This window comes from Equus przewalskii, chromosome 4, assembly GCF_037783145.1.
Source record: "Equus przewalskii isolate Varuska chromosome 4, EquPr2, whole genome shotgun sequence".
Taxonomy (NCBI): Eukaryota; Metazoa; Chordata; class Mammalia; order Perissodactyla; family Equidae; genus Equus; species Equus przewalskii.
Genome location: NC_091834.1, coordinates 106,495,972 through 106,523,479, shown reverse-complemented (window position 1 = coordinate 106,523,479; position 27,508 = coordinate 106,495,972). Strand labels below are relative to the sequence as shown.

At 38.8% G+C, this 27,508-nt stretch overlaps 1 protein-coding gene across 9 annotated transcripts in view; it reads left to right on the top strand.

Moving 5' to 3' along the window:
* Positions 1–27,508, top strand: part of LMBR1 (limb development membrane protein 1) — a 156,916-nt gene that overhangs the window by 23,194 nt on the left and 106,214 nt on the right. For 8 of the 9 annotated variants that reach the window (XM_070618065.1, XM_070618064.1, XM_070618070.1 and 5 more), the window contains exons 2-4: positions 11,394–11,466; positions 13,602–13,641; positions 20,541–20,680. In XM_070618065.1, coding sequence (XP_070474166.1) covers positions 11,394–11,466; positions 13,602–13,641; positions 20,541–20,680 — 253 coding nt within the window. The remainder of the gene's footprint in view (positions 1–11,393; positions 11,467–13,601; positions 13,642–20,540; positions 20,681–27,508) is intronic. The other variant, XM_070618072.1, reaches the window with a different exon arrangement.

The window sequence follows — 27,508 nt, the reverse complement described above, 5'->3', positions numbered from 1 at the left end:
CCATGTACATGGATTGGAAGAATAAACATAGTTAAAATGTCTATTCTACCTAAAGCAATTTACAGATTCAACATTATCCCAATCAGAATCCCAATGACATTCCTTACAGAATTAGAACAAAGAATCCTAAAATTCATATGGGGCAACAAAAGACCCTGAGTTGCTAAAGCAATCCTGAGAAAAAAAGAACAAAACAGGAGGCATCACAATCCCTGACTTCAAAACATACTACAAAGCTACAGTAATCAAAACACCATGGTACTGGTACAGAAACAGGTGCACAGATCAATGGAACAGAATTGAAAGCCCAGAAATAAAACCACACATCTATGGACAGCTTATCTTCGACAAAGGAGCTGAGGGCATACAATGGAGAAAAGAAACTCTTTTCAACAACTGGTGCTGGGAAAACTGGAAAACCATATGTAAAAGAATGAAAATTGACCATTCTTTCTCACCATTCACCAAAATAAACTCAAAATGGATCAAAGACCTAAAGGTGAGACCTGAAACCATAAGGCTTCTAGAAGAAAATGTAGGCAGTACACTCCTTGACATCAGTATTGAAAGGATCTTTTTGGACACCATGTCTTCTCGGAGAAGGGAAACAATAGAAAAAATAAACAAATGGGACTTCATCAGACTAAGAGCTTCTTCAAGGCAAATGAAAACAGGATTGAAACAAAAAAACAACCCACTAACTGGGAAAAAATATTTGCAAGTCATACATCTGACAAAGGCTTAATATCCATTATATATAAAGAACTCACCAACCCAACAACAAAAAATCAAACAACCCGAGCAAAAAATGGGCTGGAGACATGAACAGACATTTCTCCAAAGAAGATATATGGATAGCCAATAGGCAGATGAAAAGATGTTCATCATCGCTGATCATCAGGGAAATGCAAATCAAAACTACACGAAGATATAACCTTACACCCATTAGAATGACAAAAATATCTAAAACTAATGGTAACAAATGTTGGAGAGGTTGTGGAGAAAAAGGAACCCTCACACACTGCTGGTGGGAATGCAAACTGGTGCAGCCACTATGGAAAACAGTATGGAGATTCTCAAAAAATTAAAAAGAGAACTACCATACGATCCAGCTATCCCACTACTGGGTATCTATCCAAAGAGCTTGAAGTCAGCAATCCCAAAAGTCCTATGCACCTCCATGTTCACTGCAGCACTATTTACAATAGCCAAGACGTGGAAGCAACCTAAGTGCCCATCCACAGATGACTGGATAAAGAAGATGTGGTATATATATACAATGGAATACTACGTAGCCATAAAAAGAACAGAATCGTCCCATTTGCAATAACATGGATGGACCTTGAGGGAATTATGTTAAGTGAAATAAGCGAGACAGAGGAGGGCAATCTCTGTATGACTCCACTCATGACAAATTTAAAATTGTGGACAAAGAGAACTGATTAGTGGCTACCAGGGGAAAGGTGGGCTCGGGGGTGGGCACCAAGGGTGAAGGGGTGGACCTACAACATGACTGACAAACAATAATGTACAACTGAAATTTCACAAGATTGTAAACTATGATTAACTCAATAAAAATTAAAAAAAGTAAAGGGACAGAGAAGAATATACATGCTAACACTAATCCAAAGAGAGCTGGAGTAGCTGTATTAATTTCAGACGAGGTGGACTTCAGAGCAAGGAAAATTACCAGGGATAAAAGGGACAGTACAAAATGATATGAGGTCAACTTCCCAGGGAGGCATAATCTTTCCTATGTTTGCACCTACCATCAGAGTGTCAAAATTCATGAAGCAAATCTGATAGAACTGCAAAGAGAAATGGATGAATCTAGTATTGTAGATGCAGACCACTTCATTCCTCTATCAGTAATTGACAGATCTAGCAGGCAGAAAATCAGTAAGGGTATATAGTTGCACTGAACGGCACTGTCAGTCAACTGGATCTAATCAACATTTATGGAGTACTTCCTTGGTCAAGAGCACAATGTACATTTTTCTCATGCTTGCATGGAATGTTCACCAACATAGACCACGTTCTAGGCCATAAAACACGCATTAACAAACTTAATAGAAAACATACAATGTCTGTTCTCAGACCACTGTAGAGTTAAACTTCAAATTAATAACAGAACTATAAGTGGAAGGCTCCAAAGTACTTGGAGATTAAACAAAAAATAACACATGGGTCAAAGAAGTCTCAAGAGAAATTTAAAAATATTTTTAAATAAAAATATAATTTATCAAAATTTGTGGGATGCAGCAAAAGGAATGCTTAGAGGGAAATTTGTAGCATTGAATGGACATATTAGAAAAGAAAGATCTAAAATCAATAATCTAAGCTTTCACTTTAGAAAACTAGAAAAAGGAGAGCAAAGTAATTCCAAAGTAAGCAAAAGAAAAGAAATAAGAAATAGAGCAGAAATCAATGAAACTGACAACAGAAAATCAATCTTAAAACTTCACAAAATCTAAAGCTGCTGCTTTGAAAATATCAATAAAATTGATAAACCTCTAGGTATTAGGTATGCTAACCAAGAAAGAAAGATAGAAATCACAAATTATTAATATCAGAAATGAAAGAGAGGCCTATACTGATTCTTTGGTCATTAAAAATAAAGAAATATTATGAACCACTCTGTGCCCAGAGATTTGAAAATTTAGACGAAATGGACAAATTCCCTCAAAGACGCAATCTATCAAAACTCACACAAGGTGAAACAGATAATTTGAGTAGGTCTTTATCTACTAAAGAAATTAAATAAGCAACTGACCCTCCAAATACCAGTCTCAGGTGATTTCACTGGTGAATTCTACCAATAGTTTAAGGAAGAAGTGATACCAATTCTCTGGAATCTTAAATAGAAGTAGAAGGAATACTTCCTAACTCACAGGATGAGGCCAGCATTACCCTAATATTAAAATCAGACAAAGACATTACAAAAAAGGAAAACTACAGACCAATATCTCTCATGAGCCTGATGCACAGTTCTACAAGAAGATATTAGCAAACTGAATCCAACAGTGTTAAAAAGAAATATACAGCATGATCCAGTTGGGATTTGTTTCAGGCTGGTTCAGCATTCGAAAGTCACTTAACGTAATCCATCCCATCAACAGACTAAAGTAAGGAAACATCACATGATCCTATCAGTAGATGCAGAAAAAGCATTCGACAAACTCTAACACCCATTCATGACAAAACTCTGTAAACCAGGGGTAGAGGGAAACTTCCTCAATTTGTTAAAGAATATCCACAGCTAATATCATAGTTAATGGTGAGAAATTAGAAGCTTTCCCACTTAAGATCAGGAACAAGGCAAGGATGTTCCTTCTCACCACTCCTTTTCAACATTGTACTGGAAGTCCTAGCTAATACAGTAAGAAAAAGAAATAATAGGTATACAGATTGAGAAGGAAGAAATAAAATTGTTTTTGTTCTCAGATGAGATGATCGTCTATGCAGAAAATCCCAGAGTCTGTAACAACAAAAAAAGTCTGGGAATAATAAGAAATTATAGGAAGCTTTCAAGATACAAAGTTATTATACAAAAAGGTAATTGTTTTCCTATATACCAGCAACAAAAATTTGGAATTTGAAATTAAAAATACACTATTTACATTAGAACCAAGAAAAAAATGCTTAGCCAACAAGACATGCACAAGATCTGAGGAAAACTACACACTCTGATAAAAATATCAAAGATCTAAATTAATGGAGAAAGAGTCCATCTTCATGGAAGGAAGACTCAGTATCATTAAGATGTCAGTACTTTATTGCATGGGTAAAATTGGTAGGAAATAGTCATAAAGAAGCTTACAAAGAAAAAAAGAAGAAGATTGAGGGGCTGGCCCCAGGGCTGAGTGGTTAAGTTCGCACGCTTCACTTCGGCGGCCCAGGGTTTCACCAGTTCAGATCCTGGGCGCGGACACGGCACTGCTCATCAGGCCATGCTGAGGCAGCATCCCACGTAGCACCACCAGAGGGACGTACAATTAGAATATACAACTATGTCCTGGGGGGATTTGGGGGAGAAAAAGCAATGAAAAATAAAAAGAAATTGGCCTCACTTGTTAGCTCAGGTGCCAATCTTTTAAAAAAAAAAAAAGGCTTAATGTTCTCTCATGGCTGCTCACAAGGATGTTTTGTTGGAGCTCTGTTCCCTACCCTTGATGACAACGTGGGCTCATCTCATAGCTTTGTAGTCACTTTCACATATTGAAAAGTTGAGTCCAGTCTAATCTAAACTTCCACCTTTTGTCCAGTTCCAAGTGTCTTCCCTTTGACCTGGTCACACTTGATTCAGGCTAAGGAACCAGCAGGGAGAAGGGAGTGTGATTTACTTGGCTTATTTTAAAATTGTTTATCTAGGCACTTAAGAAGATTCAAGAGATGTGCAAGATAGTCCCTGTTTGTGTTAGTACCTCCAATATACCTAAATATATATATATATATGATCAATGTGTAATATATATTTATGATATTTATAGTTTTATATTTAAATATATTTATAATGTGTATATATTAGGCTAGTTTAGGAGATGTTTTATTTACATGAAATATATAAAGGAAATCAATTGCTGTGCTAAAATATGTGGACTAGGAGTATTGTGGGGATTCCGAAAGAGGGAGGCTTTGTGGGTAGAATAGCTGTGATTGGGTGAAGCGCTGGAAGGATACAGGGTGAATGACAGCTGGTACTGGTGCTGGCTCCTCTCAGATGAAGTGGTTCTGTATATGTTTTCTGAAGTCTGTATCGCAGAGGGGATTTAAAGAACTTATTTCTGGTGACTTGTGTTGTAAGAATATGTAGAATCTGAAAAATCTCAAGTAGTAAAGTGTAATGTTGTAGATGACATTAATGAACCTGAAATTTGCTTTGATAGTCTTGAAAAATGGAATATTTACCCGTTGTTATAGGTCTCAGTGTTACTTGTTTATGAGGAAATATTGTTTTACATTTATTGAAGCACAAATTGAAAGACAGGGCAATTGATGTGATAGTGCTAGTCATGTTAGAAGAGTGGATATTAGCTGGTGTTTTGTATTCAAATTAATTGTTCTGGAGATAGAGCAATGGTAAGTTTTTCTTCTCTCTTTTGAAAGGTGGTTTGTTGGAATTACAAACAAGGAAACAATGAGCATCTTTATATATACATCTTTGTGTGCATATGCAAATATATCTGAAGGAATGCTTTTAGCTGCTAGCAACAAAATATTCAATGTGTTTTTAATCAAATAGGGCTTTATTTTTCTCATAAAAAACCTAGAGAAATGATGTATTGATGCATGCTACAACAGGGATGAACCTTGAAAATATGTGAAGTGAAAGAAGCCAGACACAAAAAGCTACATATTGTATGATTCATTCATGTGACATATCCAGAATAGGCAAATTCATAGAAACAGAAAGCAGAGTAGTGGTTGTTAGTGGCTGGGGCAGGGGGATGGCAAGATATAGGGTATTTGGGGGTTCAGAGCATTGAGCATGACAAACACGTTTATTTAGTAGAGCAATCTTAGTACTTGTTAAAATTCACATTTATTATGTATTTAGTTTGGGTTTACTTTTTCTTCCATGGTGAATTAAAGTCTCTTAACTAAAGTGTTTTATTTTTTCTTGCATATTCAATTTTAAAAAATGTATTTTGGGTGCCAGCCTAGTGGCATAGTGTTTAGCATTGCATACTCCGCTTTGGTGGCCTGTGGTTTGCAGGTTTGGATCCTGGGTGCAGACCTAGCACCGCTTGTCAAGCCACACTGTGGCAGCATCCCACATAAAAAATAGAGGAAGATTGGCAACAGATGTTAGCTCAAGGCCAATCTTCCTCACACACACAAAAAGAAGTATTCTGGTGCTTGAAGATGTTTTCCTCATGGTGGGTTATACTACTGTTCATAAAGTGCCGTCCTTTGTCTTACTTGACACCTCTTGCCTTAAATTCAGCCTTATCTGAGAGAAAAAAAGATGGACAGCCTAATTTACTTTTGTGTTAGCATCTGCCTAATATGTCTCTGTTTATCCTTTTGTTTGCAACCTTTCTGAGTCACTATTTTAGATATGTCTCAGTCTCTGAGTGTTTTCTTTTAATAGTTTGTCTCATTTACAGTTATAATTTTAATACGTTTCATCCTTATTATCTTATTATTTTTGTAACTATATGTGTTTTCTTGCCTTTTACTATATAGTCTAGATTTTTCTTTTTTTTATTTTCATTTTCCTGGCTCTTAGGGTAATTTGAAAGATTATAATTTTAATTATTTTAGTCGTTAGCTTGTAACTTTAAAGGATAACATCTCTAATTTTTGATTTAGCAATTTTAAAATAAAGCCGTGTCTCTTGGCTCTCTGCTGTGGAATGAGATTATTGGCTCAATTATGGTTTACTTATCTTCTCTCCCAGGATTTTGTTAGAAATGTATTGGTGGTAGCAGTCCTTGAGTCCATTTACATCAGTCACTCTTTTATGATACTGATTCCTTTTAGTCACCCTAAATTAGTTGAAGCCCATCAGCCTTATATGAAAAGCTAGGTAGTACAATTTGATTGTGATGCACCAGTTTGAATTTAGGTTCAAATCTTACACATGGAATTTAAGGACAGTAGCTTTTCACAACGTATTTTAAATGTATTATTAGGTTACTTGTGACTGGGTAACTCAGCTCCCAAATGTCATTCTTGATCAACATCAGGACTAAAGCCATGTGGCCCTGAGAGGGATGAATTCCCTACTCTCTGGCTCACCTGGCACAGAGGAACACACTCGTGTTTGTTCCTGCTTGTGAGCACTCAGCCCTTCCTTCCCTGGCCAGGAGAGCAGCTCAGTCTTTTCAGGGAACCATGAGAGCCCAGCCTGTCTCTTTTTATCAGCTGTTCCTCACTGTTATGGTGAGGAGCTGGAATGTTTTTCTCCTTTTTTTGGTTAGGAATTTCCTTTTGTCCCCACTGCATGTAGGACAATAGGCTGCATCATTACAGCTTGCTTTCATTTCTCTCATCCCTGTGGGTCTGTTTGTCTGCTACACACACACTCATTTAAAGGAGGAGCACCTGCTCCTAGTTCCCACCTTTGAAACTGGAAAAACAACCGTCTGTTAAAGTTGTATTTTCATTTTCATATTCAGGTAGCTTTTATTTCCAAGTCAGTAATACTTAGATTACTTTTTATAATTGTTAGCCTTACTTCTACTCTTAAATGTTTTCCATTTAATGCTTTCCATTAGTCTTTTCATTCCATGCCATGCATTTTGGTTCCTTGATTTCCTTTTTTGTCCATTAACTTTCATGCCTTCCCATTGACCACTTCTGCACTAACTCCCTGGAATTCCTGAAACTACTGTTGTCCACCTTTAATTGCTAATTTAAGAAATCCTAAAGCATCCTTTAATCACAACCTTCTATTTTCCAACTTTCTTGGTTAAGTACTTTTATCGCAGCTGCTTCTCTACCAGGAGCCTCCTATACGTCACCCTGTCCTTGGCTTCACTTTTCTCCCAATCTACTTAGGTTTCATGGCCAGTCATTGCACTCACTCTTTCTGATAGCCTAAACCAGTGATTCTCAAACAGTGGTCCAGGGATCTGTGGTTAAAACCCTGGGAGCAAATGAGGTTACCTATGAAGAGCTTGTGGAATGAGAATCTGTTTCTGGCTCAGGCCAGAAATCACAGAGAAGAATAATGTTTAAAGGCTTGTAGGAAAAGGGAAGCTAGTGACAGTGACTGAGAGAGCAATCAGAGAGGGAGAAAGATTGCTGACATGGAAGTTGCTGCTTAGAGGTCAAGTGAGATCATGAAAGTGTAATTGGGCTGTTGGGTCATTACTGACTGCTGCCAGAGCACTTTGAGTTAATGAGTGGGCATGAAGTCACACTAGTAGTTGGAAGAGTAAGTGAATGGTGAAAAAGTAGAAGTTTGCAAGTACATGTTGTAAAGGGGAGAGAGAATAGGGTATGTGTTAGAATCATCAAGCCTCTGATATTTGTGGGGGACTCTGCCTGCATCTGCCTCAGCATCTAGGAATCAGGCTCTTATGTTGTGTAGCACCATCAGGCCTCCTGCATTCTTAGAGTTTTGGCTTGGGTTTGCCTGGAATGTTAAGGGCCATTTCATCTCACCTGTCCTCTCCCTTCTGTTGTGTTTCTCTACTCCATTTATTCTCCCATTGTCCTGTGTGACTTAACCCGTCTTCTCTCCCCTCTCTCCATGTGTAACTCTCATTTGATGAACTTGCTTCTGTTTCAGTGGAAAAACAGAAGCCATCCAAGAGAATGTCTTTATGCTTCCACCACACATCTACTTACCTACCTGCCACGAACTCAAAGGTTCTGTCTCCTTCTACTCTTCCTCCTCCTCCTTACTGTGGATAAATTTTACATCTAGCCCCTCAACTTGAGCACATTTTTTCAGCAATTCTCCCTTTTCCTTCTTGCATCAGTAATTTTTCTCTCTACTGGATTATTCCTACAACCATCTGTAACTGTTCTCTTCGTAAACAAACCCTCTTGACTTCACATTCCCTTTGATCCCTTTTATCATAAGCTTCCTGGAAAGAACAGTCTACTTAACATTTTGTTTCCAGTTTTTCTGCTCTCTTAATCCTCTTCAATCAGTTTTGCCTCCATCCCTCCAGAAAAACAACTCTTGTCAAGGTCACCGATGACCTCTCTGTTGCTAAATCCAGTTGTCAGTTCTCTGTCCTCATCTTACTTGGCCTGTCAGCAGGTTTGACACAGTTGATAATTCCCTTTTCCTAGGTAAACTTTCTTCACTTGGCTTGCAGGACTCTCAGTCTCGTCTGCCTGCCACCTGCTGACTGCTTCTCCTCAGGCAGCTGTTGCTGATTTCTTCTGTCAAGTTGACTTCTAAATGTTGAGAACCCCGGGGCTCTGTTCTCAGACTTCTCTCCCCTGGGATGAAGGGGAGAGACTTCCTACTCACTTCCTAGGATGGAAATCTTGTCTTGTCTCAGAGCTTTAAATATCATCTATCTGCTGATGATCCTTTTTTCCCCACCCGGCCTGGCCTTTTCTCCTGAATTGTACAGATTTTTATATCCAACTGCCCATCCAACCTCTCCACCTGAGTGAGTAATACACATTTCAAATTCAGCAGTGCACACTGTACTGCTTATTGCCACCCAGAACTATCCTCGTAATGTTTCCTGACTCAGGTGGTGGCAGCTCCTGTCTTTTCATGCCAAGAACCTTGTATCTGCCAAGTCTGCTTTCACAGCATACCCAGAGCGTGATAACTTTAACACCTGCACTGCATGGCTCTAAGTGACCTCTCTTCTGGATTATTGCAGTAAACTCGTGACTGCTCTCGCTGCTTCTGCCCTTGCCCACTTCTCATTTATTTTCCACAGTACGATTAGAGTGAGCCTTTTGCAATATGTCAGATCATATCACTCCTCTGTTCAGAATCCTCCAGTGGCTTCCCATCTCACTCAGGATAAAAAACATAACTAGGGCCTGGCCTGGTGGTGTAGTGGTTAAGTTCATGTGCTCCACTTCGGCAGCCTGGGGTTCATGGGTTCGGATCCCCGGCCCGGACCTGCATACTGCTCATCAAGCCATGCTGTGGCGGCATCCCACATACAAAGTAGAGGAGGTTTGGCACAAATGTTAGCTCAGGGCCAATTTTCCTCACCAAAAACAAACAAACGAAAGAGACCCCAACAAAATACCACCTCTAAGAACCAACACTTACTACAAACTCCTATGTGACCTCATCTCTTAACTCCTCGTTTGAACACATCAGAGCCTTTCTGGTCTCAGACCCTGGGCATTACTGTTTTCTCTGCCTCGAATGCTGTCCCTCCAGATATCTGCATGTTGTTCTCTTTGCTCCCACAACTCTTTCCTCAGATGTCACCTTATTAGTGAGTCATGCCCCCTCACCCCTGCTGGCACTCCCTTTTCCCCTAACCCTGCGCTAATCATCATCTGACACTCTGCATATTTATTTATTTATTCTCTGTTTTCTTAATGGAGTGTAAACTTAATGAGATCAGGAACTTGGTTTTGTTTACTGCTGTGTCCTCAGTTCTTAGAAGAATGGTGGGTATATAGTAAGCCCACAATAAGTAACTGTTGAATGAATAAACTCTAGTCAGCCTTTGTCATAAATATTAATTCCCTTGGTCATCTGATCTCTGTGACTTTAACGTCATAATTCACTGTATTTATGCCCAGTCACTCTTCCTTCCATTGCTCTTCTAGCCCTACTCAGACTTCCATTCCATTGTAAACAGTTTCCCCCTGATCTTCAACTTCTTCTCAGAAGACCCTCTATTTACATTTCTTCAGCAATAACTGGTTTTCCTTTTTGACCCATCTCATACTCCAAAGGATTTTGGGAGGAGTTGGTCTTGGTGTTAACATTCGCTTACCTACCTGGAACTCCTTACAGGCTCCCAGCAGTGGGCCATCTTTGATGCTCTTGATGCTTTGCTCCTGTTGGTCAGTGTCAATATTGCTCTTGTCACTTTCCTACATATATTGGGAAGGCTTTGGCATGAGGCTCGTAGTCTTCCTCTCCATTCTCATTTTGTCATTTGCCAGATGACATTGTATGGTGGATGTCCACCACCTAGATCCAGGGTTGTTGTCAGTCATATGGCCACCAACCCTTCTTCAGAAATTCATGCATGGGGTGCTCCCTAGACTTGCTTATCACTTGCAGTGGTTTCATTTGAGAATCTTCAAAGTATTTTTACCATGGTCCACAGCTCTAATAAGCCCTTATTTCCAGCACACTTGGTCTTTGACTATCGTAAGATCTCTAGTCCTTGACCCATCCTTTTTTGCCTATCATTCCCTAGATCTGATTGAAATGAAATGGAATTTAATATTAAACAGCAGTTCAACAAGAGATTTTTTTATTTTGATATATGGTATATTTATTGAATAATTATTCCCTTCCCGCATTGGTTTGTGATGCCTCTTGTATGTATAACCAATTATATAAATTTTTATATAATAGAATCTCTTTCATAGATCTGTCAAGTTTTGGTGCCAGTACACTCTTTAAATGTGATTGAGGCTTTTGATATGTTTTAATATTTGGTAGGGATAGTAGCCTCTCATTGACTTTGTTTTTCAGGATTGTCAGAGATGGTCTGCTTCTTTATGTTTCCACATGATTTTGAAAACAATTTGGTCAAGTTAAGAAAAGAAAAATCTTCATTTGACATTTTTTTTTCTGTAATTAAACTGGGCTGACTAGTTTATGTAAATTAATATTTCATCAAAACTTTACATTAGCAAAATATCTGAAGTTTTTACTTTGTAATAGAATCCTTTTTTCTATAAATACCAAAGATGTGTCTTCTATTATTTAAGAAAAGATATGCAAAAAATGTAAATGATCTGTTAACTTTGTTTTCTTTCAGATATGTTTCCTTCTTTTTGCCATTCTCTATGTAGTTTCCTACTTCATCATTACAAGATACAAGAGAAAATCAGGCAAGTAGAAACATTGTAATTAAAACTTTGATTCTTGTGCTTGAGGTCTATGGTACAGTGCCTGTCAGTGTGGTAGTATATTCAGTGTGCTCGTGACTGAAGCCAGCAGTTGCCTGGTGTGAAGAGCACTAAGAATAACGTCGAGGGACTCTGACTGCTCATAAGGTCATCCTCTTAGACCACAGCCCTTGTTTATCAGCATTCTTGTGTCCAGCTAAGAAGAGTGTGGGGCTGTTCAGTATGAGGGGCATTCCAGTTTATGAGGGTACTTGGTTCCTTGTGACTGGCTCTGACTTTGAACATACTCACCCCCACCCCATCCTGTCTCAGACTACCAGAATATCTTTCCTTTCTCTAAAGCGATGTAGAATTTAGAATCTCCATAAGACCATTTAGTATTCAGTTATGTATTATCTTGTATAATCCTTGCAGGATTTTCCACCTGTGATGCGGGCTAATAGTAGGTGCCATTTGAATACTTAAGGATTCCATATGTTAAAGATTCCTTATGTTATCATATTAAACTTGTCAGACTCTTTTTTTTTTTGAGGAAGATTAGCCCTCGGCTAACCTCTGCCGCCAAACCTCCTCTTTTTGCTGAGGAGGACTGGCCCTGAGCTAACATCTGTTCCCATCTTCCTCTATCTTGTATGTGAGATGCCTGCCACAGTGTGGCTTGATAAGCGGTGCGTAGGTCTGAGCCCAGGATCTGAACCTGTGAACCCTGGGCCGCTGAAGCAGAGCATGTGAAATGAACTACTATGCCCCCGGGCTGGCCCCTAAACTTGTCAGATTTTTGAAAGAAATCAGGAAATAGTCTAGTGCCTTACTTTAGTACTATTTACTTGGCTCTGTGACTACACTGAAATACTCCTTAGATTCTATAATCTCTCAAAATTTTGAAGACCTGGGATCCAAGACAGTATCTTAGCTATTTTTAAAGATGTTTTGGCATCTGGTTTCATAGATTATGGACACAGAAAGAGGGAGAGAGAGAGAATGAATGAATATAAATGCAATATTTTAGGGGAAATTAGGTGATGAGCAGGAAACTTGGAGATTTATTAGATGCTTTTTAGAGTAATTGTGGGGTGGAGGTGGTGAGGACTGTGGACCTGGTTGGTAGAGTGTTGGGAATACAATTGGAATGGATATGGAGTTATTAACACATTCTTCAAGATTTGATGGGTGATTGGATGTGGGCACAACAGTATAAAAATTAACTGTGACTGTGTTATTTTGTGGTCCCTTTGGCTGTAAAACTATTTTGGGTAGCCTATAATTAAGACTGGAGACTGGACTAAGAGAATGGCCCAAATACACCATGACACTGAAGCAGGTGGGTGCTCAAAATGCCAGAGACCTACAGAGAGAGGCTTTGAGGACAGCCCTAGTTAGGTATTGAGAAGAAGGAGGGGCCAGAGGTGTTGTGCAATATTCTTATAATTGGATCATAGTTTCTCCAGCTGGTAAGTTTGTGTGGGAGGACAAAAAAGATGGCTGGCAGCATGAGAGACAGGGAGAGGGAGGGTGAATGAGTACTGGAGCAGGGACCATCTGCTATTAAAGGATATGTCAAACTTGGTATAGCTCAGTCTGTAGCTTAACAGTCATGGTGGAATGTTGAGGCCATGGTATCCACAGTAGTTTGGGATGGTCCGAGAGAATCCTCAGTATTACCGTTACTAATGACATACTCAAATTATAGAAAGGTACATGGGTTGTAAGATTCTGAATTTTAATTTTATAGTAAAATTTTTTTTTGGCTGTTATCAACCAGAAAATTTCATTTATTAGCAATTTCATTTACATTGTATAACAATAAACTTGATAGTGGTTCTAAAGGTCCACTAAGTTTTATTTTCTTGAGCACTAAATAAATGGAAAATTTTAGTTTACATATGGTAGTTTTGTTAATGAGAACTTTTGATTAATCAAAACACTCTATTCTCTAACCATATTGTATCCTATCTGGTTTAATGAGATTTAATTTTGGATCTGTGCTGAAGTAAACACATTACTTTTTGAAAATTGCTTTTATTCAGTAATTGCTTTTTTAAGTTTATATTTTTAGTAAATTAATAAAACATTTTGTTGGATGATAAAAAAAATTAATACCTTAAATGTTTTTGCAGATGAACAAGAAGATGAAGATGCCATAGTCAACAGGATTTCGTATGTATTTTAAAGTTTAATTGTTCTGTTTCTAATTCTGAAGTCGTAAATTCTCAAAATTTAATTCTACCTTTTGGGCCGAAATATGGAAAAAGTTCATCTGAACTATTTCAACACCTTTTATCAATATTAATCCTGTGCTCAGAAAGCACACATAACCAAATATACATGAATAATTGAGGATTGATTATCTCCTGTTAAAATTTGCTTATTTAAGGAGCCAACAGATTTTATCTTCAGAGGATTTAGTCAGGAAATAGGCTCAAGGTTGGGAAAATTGCTGAGCCATAAAAAGAAAGCTCGCAGCTATTTGGGTGGTCTACTGGGAAGACCGTGATGGTCTTGGGACAGGGAGAGGGACCCAGACAGTCTTTTTAGGTTCCTTATTGCTCTCATTCTACTTATGTATGCTGATGATATGTGATAGAAATACTCTTTAATTTTTTTGAGGTATCAAACTGGATGGAAACCAATGAATTCCTTTCTATCAGATTTTGGTTGATTAAAGTTTGAAATTATGTAGATATATACCTACATAGGAGAGTGTTTGTATTCCAGGAATTTTTGGTTGATACTTTAAAAATTTTTTGAAAGAGTCCCAAATTTATAGAAAAGTTGGAAGTGTAATTCAAAGAGCCTTTTTTTATCTGAACTGTTTGAGAAGTTGCTGACCTGATGTTCCCTTTCCTCAGGATGGTTGCAAAATAATTCCTATAAATAGTGCATTCTCCTATGAATCTACCATACAACCATCAACATCATGAAATCATCGTTTATACAGTACCACTCATGCCCCATTCCAATTTACCAGTTGTCCCAATAATGTCCTTTGTAGCAAAAGGATCCAGTTTGGAATCACACACTGCAGGTAGTTGTCACCTCCCTTTAGTTGCTGGCAGACTGAAATACGTCTTCAGTATTTCCTTGACTTCCCTGACCTTGATACTTTTGAAGACTACAGGCCAGTTATTTGGCTCTGTCTGATGTTTCTTCATGATTAGTGTTAGATTCTGCATCTTTTGCTCAGGGGCAGGAGACAGGAGGTGAGGAAAGGGGAGGAGGGAAAGAGAGACTGCATGTACTCACACGCACTTATACACACCCGCACACCTGCATGCATGCTTTCACGTGCACTGCAATATTATTCAGCCATAAAAAGGAGTGAAGTACTGACATTTGCCACAGCATGGTTGAACCTCAAAAACATTATGCTAAGTGAAAGAAGCCAGATGAAAAGGTCACATAGTGTGTGATTCCATTTATGAGAAATTTGGAATAGGTAAACTCATCAAGAGCAGACTGATGGTTACCAGGAGCTGAGGGGAGGGGAGAATGGGGAGCAAGTGCTTAATGGATATGAAGTTTTGTTTTGGGGTGATGAAAAGGTTCTGGAACTAGAAAGAGATGGTGGTTGCTCAACACTGTGAATGCACTAAATGCTACTGAATTGCTCACTTTAAGATGCTTTATTTTATGTGAATTTCACCTCAAAAAATAAAAACTTTGAAGAAATAAATGACTTTAGTAGGGCAGATTTGATTTACAACTGAAAAATGAATATAAATGGACTCTGCTTTACTAGATTGGGTAATATAAATTATTTTAAATGCCCTAGGGAAAACAACTGTAACTTCATACTGGGAAATCTTGCTCTGTGGGTTTAAAACTTACAGGATAACTTGGTTTAAATAACTTGGTTTAAATTTACAGGATTAGGGGTCTTAGTTGTATTCCTAGCACCATGACATTTGTGAAAATTCTTAAGTGAATCATTTTTCTCTGTCAAAATTACTGCTCCTGTGGAAACAGAATAATTCACTTCACTTACCTCTGAAAGCCATAGTGAATCACCGACTGACTAAAGGGCAGATATTAATTCTTTCTCAGTGAAACCTCTAGATATGAAGTGCCTGTGAGATATGTGCCTCTTTCCTCTCCATTTAGTCTGTGTTCCACTTTTGGTGGTAAATCTACTTAAATGCATTTGTAGATCAATAATTTATAAATAGACAAGAACACATCACTTTGGCTTTTTACCCTTGGCAGTGCATTTTATGAAAATATGGCTGTTTCCTTGTGGCAGTGCTCAGCAGAGGCCCTGCCTGCTTTACCTGCTTTCACATGGGCTGGCGAGGCATGTCCAAGGGGTCTGGGTTTTCCCAGCAGGTGGTTTCTGCATCATGGTGGCACACACAGACCTCTTCTTCCTGAAGGTAGTTGGGTGTCACTTACAGTAAAGTCAGGAGGGGGAAACCTGGAGGAGAAGGGCACCTGAGAGAATGAATCTGACCTGGTCCGTCCCCCTAACCCCCCCACCCAGTGGTCTCTTTGTCTTTCACTGCCTTTTTTCCTGCTGTGATAGAATGAGTGAGAACTGAAGAGTTAGGCAGATCTGGGATCAAATTCTGAACTCAAGATTAGCTTGAATCCAGAAGAGATTGAGAAGCAAAGATTCATTTTCTCCATATGTGAACTACAGCTACCACCTCCTTTTAGTGCTGTTGTGTGGATTAAATAACAAGAAAAAAAATTACTTAGGGTAGGGTGCTTGGTGCATAGCAGGTGTGAATTCGGTGTTGTCTCCCTTCTCGCCTAACCCTCTTTCCTTCCCCTTACCTCCTCCCACTGAAGGGAGTTGTTGGGGGCACTGAAGGGGAAGAAAGAATGCAAGGCTGTGCTTGACGAGGAGAAAAAAGTGGAAGTGCTCAGTCTTCAGAGCGAGTTCAGCCAAGTTCCTGAGTGTAGGTGACTGCGAGCACCGTGTGGCCACGTGAGAGATGCTTCTCCACAGCTGACTCAAGCACCCACGTCAGACTGAGAAGTCTTTTCCTTAACCTCTCTCACCTCCCTTTTAGAATCCACCTTTGGTTTCTCTCTTGCTCCTCGAGTGCCTTCGTTCTGTCCTTTCTTTGTATCTACTTATGCTGCCAAAATAACCCCTCTACCTTTCCCAACCAAAAATTACATTTTCTGAGAGCTACTCTCAGCTAGTTATTTGATTTTATTTGGGTTAAAGTAATTGGTATAGAAATACAGTGCCTAACTGTTGAAACTGCTTTTAAGGATGGCTTATGAGCCTGAGCAAGGGAGGAGGGTTTCCATGCAGGAGGGAGACGTGGCACAGGCGTCAGAGCCCGGCGGGTAACCTGGTGTGGGCTCTGAGGATCTGAGAGGAGGGAGGGAAGTTTCCCTGCAGGGTGAAATACTGGCATGGGTTGTTGTCCTAAGGGGTTGTCGCCTGGCACGAGGTAGGGGGTGCTCTGCTATAGGGAGTCAGAGCTAATGCAGGGTGGGGACAGCATTCTTGCAGGATGGCAGAGCCCAAGTAGACTAAGGAGGGTGTCCCCAGAGGGATGGCCTGGCATGAGGTGTCAAGAGGTGGGGAGGGAGGGTGTCTGGGAAGTCACCTGAGCAAGAGCGCACCTCTGCATAGGGTGGGAGTGTTGGGAGACTGATCACATATGGGAGATTGGTCCATTAAAGATAATGGGAGCCAGTTACAGTTAGGGGAGAGGGAGAAAACGAAAATGAACACTGAGTTGATGCATTGGACTTGGAGGTATCAGTGTGCATACCTGGTTTTCAATATAGAGAAAGTTATCGAATCAGATCTGGATGTGAATGTGGATACGTGTATGTACAGGTATGCATAGTGCAGGCTTATATTCCCTAGCTTTGCCTGTCCGCTGAGAGCACCTGGGAGCATGGCACCCCAGTAGCAATGAGTATATTTAGCACCCCAAACTTCGCTTCTAAATACAGTTTTCCACTGAAAGGAACCAGGGCTCCTTGGGGAAAAGGCTGATTGCAGGGCTAGGATAGGGAAAGTTCCAGGCTCATTTTGTACATCTTGTAGTGCCAGAATACAGGAAAGTGCTCAAAGAATGATGGGGTAGGGATGTGGGGGAGGCATGTCAAAAAGACACAGAAGCCTTCAAGGGCTTTCAGCTAAATCCAGGGCAATCTCAGCATCAAAACAATGATTGTAATGGATCCTACACAGAATAAATAGAAAATCTTGAGTCCAACTGACAGAAGTCAATGTGAATAAATTATGTGACAAGTAACAGGATATTTTCCTAGTTTCACACTTAGCTTCCCACAAAACACTTACTAATTAAAGGGAAGAGTGGGGCCGGCCCGGTGGTGCAGCAGTTAAGTTCACATGTTACGCTTCGGTGGCCCATGGTTTGCTGGCTTGGATCCCGGGTGCTGACATGGCACCGCTTGGCAAGCCCTGCTGTGGCAGTCGTCCCACATATAAAGTAGAGAAAGATGGGCACGGATCTTAGCTCAGAGCCAGTCTTCCTCAGCAAAAAGAGGAGGATTGGCAGCAGATGTTAGCTCAGGGCTAATCTTCCTCAAAAAAAAAAAAAAAATTGGAAGAGTAACTTTAGATGGAGAGTCCTGGCAGACAGCACTGTGACCAGTGCTCAGAGAGAACATGACCAGTAATGGGGCAGACAGAAGTCCTAGGCCACCTGGTAGCCTGCAGAGAAGTATGAAGTGTCACTTCTGTGACATTCCTGCCTCATGGACATGTCTAACCCATATGTCCACAGCTGAATTCCTTGTTTCCCCTCCAGCCTGCTCCAACCGCAGCCTTCTCCATCACGGTTGATGTCACCTCCACCATTCCCACTCTCAGGTTGAAAGCTCAGACCCTTCTCTTTCACCCCATACCAGGAAGTCCATTTCAGAAGGCGACATTTCTGGAACTGCCCTTCAATTCTGAGGGGTACTTTTCTCTAGTTTTCTGAGCAGTGACCACTACTACCTTTTTTCCAATTGACTTGGCCTTACATAAGGTCCCCTTGCCAAGCATTTAACTCCATCACAGCAATCTTTTATGAATAGCTCTCTTCATAGCTGCTCAAGGGCGGTTAGGAGTATGGTATTATCTTTTTTGTATCTCTAGGGCCAATCACAATACCTGAAATGCAATAGATTCTAAAAGTTTTTTGTTGAAAGAGCCAACGTTATAGTTATGGTGATCATATGTTCAGGATTTTCTGGGTCACTTGTAATTTCAAATACTTCATCTGTTTGCCATTATAAGCTTACTCCTTTGTCACATTATAGGTCTCAGTGTTTGATTTGGAAGTTGTGGTTGGCATTCATTGCTGGGTATGTGGTCAGAGTGTCACGATAGCCGGGAGGAGAGGGACTGACTTTACTGAGAGGAGCGAGAAGGGAGATGCTGAGGAATGCTTCACAGGGCAAGTGACCTACAGGGGGACCCTAGGGAGAGAACCAGCTGTGCCTACTGAGCCATAAAACCCATGGACGTTGGAAGTGTGAGGAAGTTAGGTAAGTCTGTGTGTGGGAGCCTGTCATGGTGAGAGAGGAGCCTGGAAAAGTGTATTGGGATGGCTGTGCAGGACCTGGAATCGTGAGATTGTGGATTTGATCTTCCTTTTAGCATTGGAAGGAAGGAGTGGGAGTGATCAGGATAACTGCATCGTTTGACTTTCGAGGACAAAAGTAAAGAAGCTCTCTGAGGTCACTGGCTGGGCACTGCCAGAGTTGACAGTGGACTTGACACAAAGACTTGTCCTAGTGCTTTTCCCAGGGTACAGGTTGTCCATTCAGGAAAACCAGTTATGGACTTCACCCAGGTCTGATTCGAATTGTATTTTTGGTATGTATCATATGGTCTGCATTTAAATATTTATCAGTGATTTACTGAACAGAGGAGGTTTCATGGTTGTTTTTGGCCTTTAAGTTAGGAAAACACTTCTATTGTTTGCCACAAGATGGCATTGGCCTCAAAGTTACTCTACCAGATGTGTATTTTGAGCATTTAGTGTGATTTTTCTTGCCTCTTCTTACATTTATTTCACTCTTCCTATATTAATTTTAATGGATGGATATTGAATTAAGGTTACATCTCTAGTATTAATCAGGTTCACTTTTCCTTTGCCATGTTAGTCTTTTTAAAATCTTTAAAAAAATTAGATATAACATTTTAGACACATCAGACATATATAACTGAGAAAGTGAAAGCCCCTTATAATCCCATTCTCTTATAGGATTGTCATATATTATGCTAGATTTTTCTTGTACCTCTATTTTCCTGTGTGTATATATGCATGTTTTTGGTGGGGGGAGGAGAGCATGTTTTGTGTTTATTGTCTATGCTTTTCTTCAGTTTGCTTTTTTGACTTAATTTATTTTAGACATCTTTCCATATTAGTACATATTAGAGAGATCTTATTTTAAAAAATGACAAAACAGTGTTTTAAATATTGTTTAATAGTTCTCCACTGTTTCCTGATATAATTTGTTTAACCTTTACCCATTTTAAGAGGTAGCAGGGCAATGGCTTTGTAAGTTTTTTCCCCTGAAACAACCATTTTAAATTAATTTGTTTTTCATACTGCTTTCACCAGTATTGTTTTCACCTGAAGCAGTTGTTGCATTGCTGTTAGCACATATTGCCAGAGTTGCTAATTAAATGCAATTGTGAAATAAATGCTTACAGTTAAAAGAGGAATGAGGCTACAATTTATTCTTTGTAAAGTGTGTCAAGTATTCTGTCTTCAGTACATCTGTCTTTTAGGGCCTGGTCATTAGCCTAAATGATATTTTCAGAGTAAGGAGTCTTAGAGTTCATCTAGTTAAACTTCTGGGGTCGTATGTATATCGTTTGCCCCCCAACTACATGTAGTTAATAAATTCTTATGTAATTCCTTTTGGATTAAACAGTAAGCATAAGCGTGAGAGTGCCTGTCCTGTTTGAGCCCCTCCGTCTTCCCTGCCCCCAACTACATGTAGTTAATGAAATTCTTATGTAATTCCTTTTGGATTACACAGTAAGCATAAGCGTGAGAGTGCCTGTCCTGTTTGAGCCCCCTCCGTCTTCCCTGCCCCCGGTTGACGCGGCCCTTCTCTTGCAGGCTGTCTTTGAGCACCTTCACCCTAGCGGTTTCCGCTGGCGCTGTGCTGCTCCTCCCCTTCTCCATCATCAGCAATGAGATCCTGCTCTCCTTTCCTCAGAACTACTACATTCAGTGGCTGAATGGCTCCCTCATTCATGGTTAGTATTTATTGCTTCGTGTAATCACAGGTAATGTTTTAATTTTTTTTTAGATTTTATTTTTTTCCTTTTTCTCCCCAAAGTCCCCCAGTACATAGTTGTATATTCTTCGTTGTGGGTCCTTCTAGTTGTGGCATGTGGGACGCTGCCTCAGCGTGGTTTGATGAGCAGTGCCATGTCTGCGCCCAGGATTCGAACCAACGAAACACTGGGCCGCCTGCAGCAGAGCGCGCGAACTTAACCACTCGGCCACAGGGCCAGCCCCTGTTTTAATGTTTTACTGTACTGTATTTTTACATTTTTCTTTTCTTAGTTTCTTTTGTAATTTGCATATTCCTCCAGTAAACCATTTAAGTCCTTAATAAAATCAGAAAATCAGATTTTACTTACCATTGTTATTCTTCATTAGTAGTGAATGGCTTTTCTGTTTTACTTAATCAAGAAGCAGTTTTTATACTTAGAATGATTTTGATAAATACATTTTCGTTTAACTTTATTCGAGAGAATTTTGGTTCATCTAGATATGTCAGAAGAATTCAACCTCCATTTAAAACCTAAAAAAAGCTGTAGTTTCTTTTTATTTATTTGCTATTAGTTTCTTTAGTCCTTTCAAAATGTATGATAAAAGGGGGAAAAACTCTTTTGTCAAGTGCAAACTTTAACATTAATGTGGTTTAAAAAAAAAATAATGAGTTACTTACTCTAGGCGATATGGTATATTGCTTGGAAGCTAAATGACCTGCCTTCCAATCTTGGCTCTGCCATTTTCTCAAAATTTTTAGTGAGGTAGGACTTTGAATTTTAACTTATAAAATGTATAAAAGACCTAAGCATAGATCTTCTTTATGTGTTTCATTGCCCCTTACCCCTCGTTTTTCTTCATATTGAATTATGTGATCTTACTTTATGTGTGAAGCACAGCAGCATTGTATTTGATTTTTGTAAATATGTTTTTCTAGTTGTTATTTTGCTTTTTAATTTTATTTGTTTTTTTGATTTACAGAATTTTTACATTTTTATGTTGTCCAGTCTTCGTCTCCCTTTGATTTCTCTAATTGTTTTTGTGTTTAGAAGATCCTGTCCCTTCCTGAAATGTGACAAATACTCCCTTTTTTCCTCATTTTTAAAAAATGGTTCTGTCAACCTACAAAAACAGAAACCAGTTTAAGAGGCAGAATGTATATTTGGGATCAAACAGTTGCATTTTGGGGAGCACAGGTTCAGGTAGAAACCCAAATAGTGTCCCATTTAGAGGAGAGGGGCCTAGGGTTTTTATGGGAAAAAGGGAGGATGAGGTAAGTTGTATTAAAGAAGAGTTCATTGGTGCTCCATGAGGTAAGGCTAGATTGGTATTTCATAGATTGGCCAGAGGTTCGATCATTAGGCAAAAGGCTAAACTTGTCCTTTGTTGATTGGTTAGTGATCCAGTCATCAGCAGAGTCCAATTCCATCAGTCCAACAGGTAAGGTAACCTTGTCCCTTACTGACTTCTTTGGAATGTTGGTGGTTTGGTCCAGGTTGGAAGGTAAAGAAAACAAGACGTGCAATGCAGTTCCTCTGAAGTGGCTGCTCTAGCTCTATTTTAATATGGCTCCGCTCATGTCATCTTTCACGTTTTCCCCCTTTTGATCAAAATCTTTCTCTGAAAGCATCACTGATCTACTATTGGAAAGCATTGCTGATCAGCTGTCACAGGAGCATTGGTCCCTTGTTGCCATGAAGGCTCATTCCTGGTGTGTCATGTTCCACATAAAAGGGAAAGTGCTTTCCTTAGGACCCATTAGGCCACATTTGAGCAACAAGAGTTCCAGGGCAGAGAAAGGCTCTACCAATTAAGTTCCTTTAAGGGTAAATATCTTCTCAGTTCCTTGAAGTTTCTCATGTTGAGTTTCACAAGCCCTAGTAATCAGGTCAAAGTGCTGAGTGATCAGTACCCAACTGGTGTTTTTATAATGTCAGGCTACACAGAGGAGACAAAGTTTTACAACAACAAGAATTCTAAAATAGTAAACAAAATACTAAGTCCAAATTGGGGAATAGACCTGAACCAGGAGGCAGTGTCTGAGGGCAGCCAGCTCTAGAGATCCAAGAACCACAGGGTGTCAGTGGGCACTGCATTTAACCATTTGGCTTGTGCCCATATTCTGTCTGCTTCTGTTTCTGCCTTTCCAGAGGTGTTCACCCAAGTAAAATGAGGTATTTACAACAGTTACAAATGTCACCTCTTAAATCTCTGGAGGTTTGATTAGTTAGATGAGAAGTTCTAGACACTTAGTACAATGAATCAGGGGAGGAATGGAAGAGAGATTGTTAATTAAATGTACTAGAGGATTCTCTAGATTCGTGGACAGAATGAGACTTTTGATGAGAAACCCAACAGTCAGAAAGATTTCCACCTTTTGTGATAGGTTGGGAGATGTGGATAATAGTATTGTCTTTCCAAGAAAGAGAAGGAGAAAATGAGGTAAGAAACAACAGCAAATGAAAGGTATGCAGGCCTGGTCTGGCCATCTTGGGAAAGCGATCTGCCTCAGATGTTGGCAGCTTCTTTTCCTAGTCAGTTTGATTTGGAAGCCTCCAGTGTTTGTACAGGACCAGATGTCAGGTGCAGACCTTTTTAAATGTGAGATGTATCTCCAAGGTTCACTGCCTTCTAGTTCTGCAGCAGTGTCAGTAGTTAGGAGCACTTCATAAGGTCCTTTCCAGTGGGGCTCTAGGGCTGTCTTCTTCTGGTCTCATATCCAGAATATGCAGACAGCAGGCTCCAGACTCTGACCAATAGCATTCTTTAAATTAGAATCCAGGAAAGCTTCCTTAACCTGTTGATGGTAGGCTTGAGCATAAGACATCAGAGACTTACAGTAGCTGGTCACAGTAGCATGAGTAGCATACCAAGAGACACTGATCCTGCTAGTGACCATCCCATGTGGTGTCAGTTCATGTTTTCTAAAGAGGGCACTGCAAGACTAAAGGCAATACCTGAGGCCAGTCTATAGGTATGTAACAAAACCTTAAATACAGTTAATAGGTCTAGAATCCAGCATCTACAAAGGTGTAACATAATTTCTCTCTCCACAATTACCATCATTTTTTTTTTTTTAACCAAAGTTAATCATGGTAAAACTAATTTGTTTATATTAGAAACTTGGCCTGGGGCTGGCCCAGTGGTGTAACTGTTGAGTTTGTGTGCTCTGCTTTGGTGGCCCAGGGTTCACCAGTTTGGATCCCAGGTGTGGACCTACACACCACTTATCAAGCCACGCTGTGGCAGGTGTGCTACATATCAAGTAGAGGAAGATGGGCACAGATGTTAGCTCAGAGCTAGTCTTCCTCAGCAAAAAGAGGAGGATTGGCAGTGAATGTTAGCTCACAGCTAATCTTCCTCAAATGAACGAACAAACAAAAACAAAAAAAACTTGGCCTGATTATTTAAGTGAAAATAAGAATGCTCACTAAGAGTTTCTGATTCTAAAGGGATCAGGTAGGGAGAAAAGTAAATGTTTCATATTTGTTCACAAAGGTATATCTTACCAAATTTTTGATAGCTTAAGAGAAAAGATTTCATTAAATCTGGAAAAATAAAATGTTAGAGCATCCTCCTTGGTTCACGTAGTCCCACGTAATCAGTTCTTGATCTTTTGTTAGCAGTTATATGAAGCCATCAGTTTCTCCATTACAGTTCTGTAATTTCTTACCCAATTCAGTTTTATGATCTGACAGTTTATCAGAAACCTGTATTCTAGAGTGTCAGAGGCCTTGCCATGAATCTCTCTGAGAAGAAAACATATTTGCAAAAGCATCAGAATAAACAATAACTATCTATAGATGATAAAAGACTTAAAATTATAATGCAATTGACAAGGAAGTTTGGTTATTTATGTGACATATAACATTTTAAGATAACTAGAATTGCAAGTGATAACATTCTGCCAGGACATACTAGAAATTTTTAAAATTTCACATAATTTCTAAAATGCTTATGCTAATAACATATATGCATGCAAGATATCCATAAAGGAGGCTCATCATCACTTATTTGACAATGTTTCCCATGTAATTTAACATACCAAACAAGCCTAAGTAGTTTAGTATTTCCCTCTTTATAAGAAGAGTGGTCATATTCTTTGAGAAGTCCCAGGGGCCTGCTGGAAATTCTCCAAGTTACTTTCAGATCAAAAGAAAGACTTTTTAAAAAAATTTGAATTTTGGTAGCTTTGTCAAAAATATCAAAAGATTTTAGAATGCTTGGTCAAATAGGATCATAGATCAGTATGAAACAGTACTTAATTATCTGTTTAACCAAAGTGACAGTAAAAGATTTTCAGGCAAATACAGAAATTTAAATAGTTGTAAGAAAACCATTAACTCTTGTGATTAAAGACCTGATAAAAACAGTACAGGAAATTTATTTTGATAAAACATAGAATCCCTGACTTTTTGGTAGGCTACTCAAAGCTGAAAAAAAAACCCGTCATAATCTCTTTATCAAGAACAGACTAAAAGTTCAAGAAAACTGTCTTTTTAAGAGAGAGAAAACCAAATTTTAATTTTTCACTAGCTTACTTTTGATATTAAAACTCATCTACTTAATTCATTTCAATCTTAGTCAACTAGACCAAGGACAAAACTCTTTCCTCAGGGTTTGTCTTCCACAGACCTTTTATAACTTTCTTTTTCACATTCAGAATTTGTCCCACACCTTTCCTCCTTCCTAGTACTTGAGGACAATTTACTTTCTTAGCAAAACAAGCAGAAATTTCTCCCTTCCTTATACCTTTTTTACTGAAAATGTACATCTTACTTTCCTTGTATACAGAAATGTTTCCCTTACTAATTTTTAGTAGCTTTAGTCACCTATATTGATTAGAATTCTTAACCCTTTGAAGCCTTAATTTTTAGTGAAAACTAAGAAGCAATTATGAATTGTCTTTTATATTAGCATTCTGTGGATTGGCAGAATTATAAATACTTTCTAGAAACATGTGCATTCTCATAGAAAATTTCTCAGCATGGTGCAAAGCATATTTATTAATAAACCCAAATATTTTAACTTTTTCTGCAATAAGAATCCTAAAGTAGGTAAACTTATGTTCAGGATTAATGTCTAATATTTTATCTTATTTGGAAATGATCTAGATACTCAGTAAGTTTTTATAATTTAACTTAATTTAGCAAAACTGTGAGGTTTCCAGTTACCAAAAGGTTTTGAAGTTAATTTTTAAGTACATGTACCATAACACATAATTATTATTAAAAAGTTCACCTAAAAACCCTTTAATCTTAGTTACAACTATTTAGTTTACTTGTTCCCAATAATTATGTTTAGATTACCTACAAAAATTTCATGAGACAGTAGACAAAGGCAGCCAAAATTTTTTGTTGCCAAATTTTGTAACATAGATAACATAAATTTATTTGGCTTTTGGTAAACCTCGGTAGAACAAAAGTTTTATATTTAATGCTTATAACTCTGAAGATAACAAACTTAAATTAGCTTTAGTGCCAAATGTTTTCCTAGATTACCTGATATTGAAATTCATATGGGCTAATTTCTATTACATTTAGAAATAATTTATGTAAGTGCTTACTTTAAGCCAATTTAATAGAGCTCCTTTAGAAATTATACCGTCTGGAGGTAGAAAACTATCACACATGTATAACATACATATATGTGGACACATACATAGAGATCCCACAGCTATTGTTTTAAAAATACTGCCATAAATCAGGTACAGTAACACAGAGATCACTAGTTATGAAAGAATAATTGAATCCAAATTTTGTTTGTGGCAGATTGAATAAATTAAGATTCTCTGCTTAGTTGGCTAGAGCTTTTTTCTGCTAATATTTATGGAGAAGACACAAGATGCTAGATTTTGGGCAAGGGTGTTTTCTATAACCGTTTTTTTCTTTTCTTTTTCCTTCAGTCCTAGAAACTGGTGATTATCTGGATGACAGTTCCCAGAGAGGTTGCAAGCTTTTTGAGATAAATAAGAGAGGTTTTTGGAATTCGTCAAAGGGACTGGGTGGAATCTGAACTGCCTCTAGAGCTGCATTTCTGGTTTTGCAAAGATTTGCGAGATAAGGAAAGTTGCCCTCAATTCCTCAGAAATTGTAACTTAAATGGCATTATAGTTTGGTCTTCCTGTCCAACTACGTCATTCCTAATTTGCTTCTTTCTCTCTGGGTACATAGTTTTATTTTAAATTAGGAAAGAAGGCCTATAAAAAAAACTATCGGGCTGTGAATTCAGCTTCCAATTTGGCCAAATTTCTCATCATAAATTACTAAATCCTTTCAAATATCTTATCAGGTTTCAGCCAGGACAAACAGTAAATATTCCTGGCAGTATCAAATAACTCCATTAATTTTTAATTTTAGTTTCTCCCTGACTATTTAAGGGAATAACAGCAGTTTACCAGAAAAACCTCTCAGAGTCCTAACTCTGGAAGGAACCCATACAGGGGCCTTCCTTTCAAGGTAGATATAGAGGGTCTGTACAGCCATTAACAGACTTTTGTATGGTCTTTTCTTTTAGGTACCTCTTATATCTTAATTTTTCATTAGCATTTTGCAACAAAACTTTCAATAAGGCTATTTTGGAATTTTGAAGCCTTTACTTTTAAGTGCATTTCTTAAATGCTCTTATCTAATTGGAACATTCCTTCTGATGGCCAGTGTAATTCCCCTAAGGCTGGCAGCAGCTTGGTAGGATGCCAGCCGCAAATGGAGTCCAGTTCGCACTTCTGTCCAGCCATATTTTGAATGCAAATGGGATGCAACGTACATTTTTGTCGGACCATATTTTGGGGCCTCCGACCTGATGGT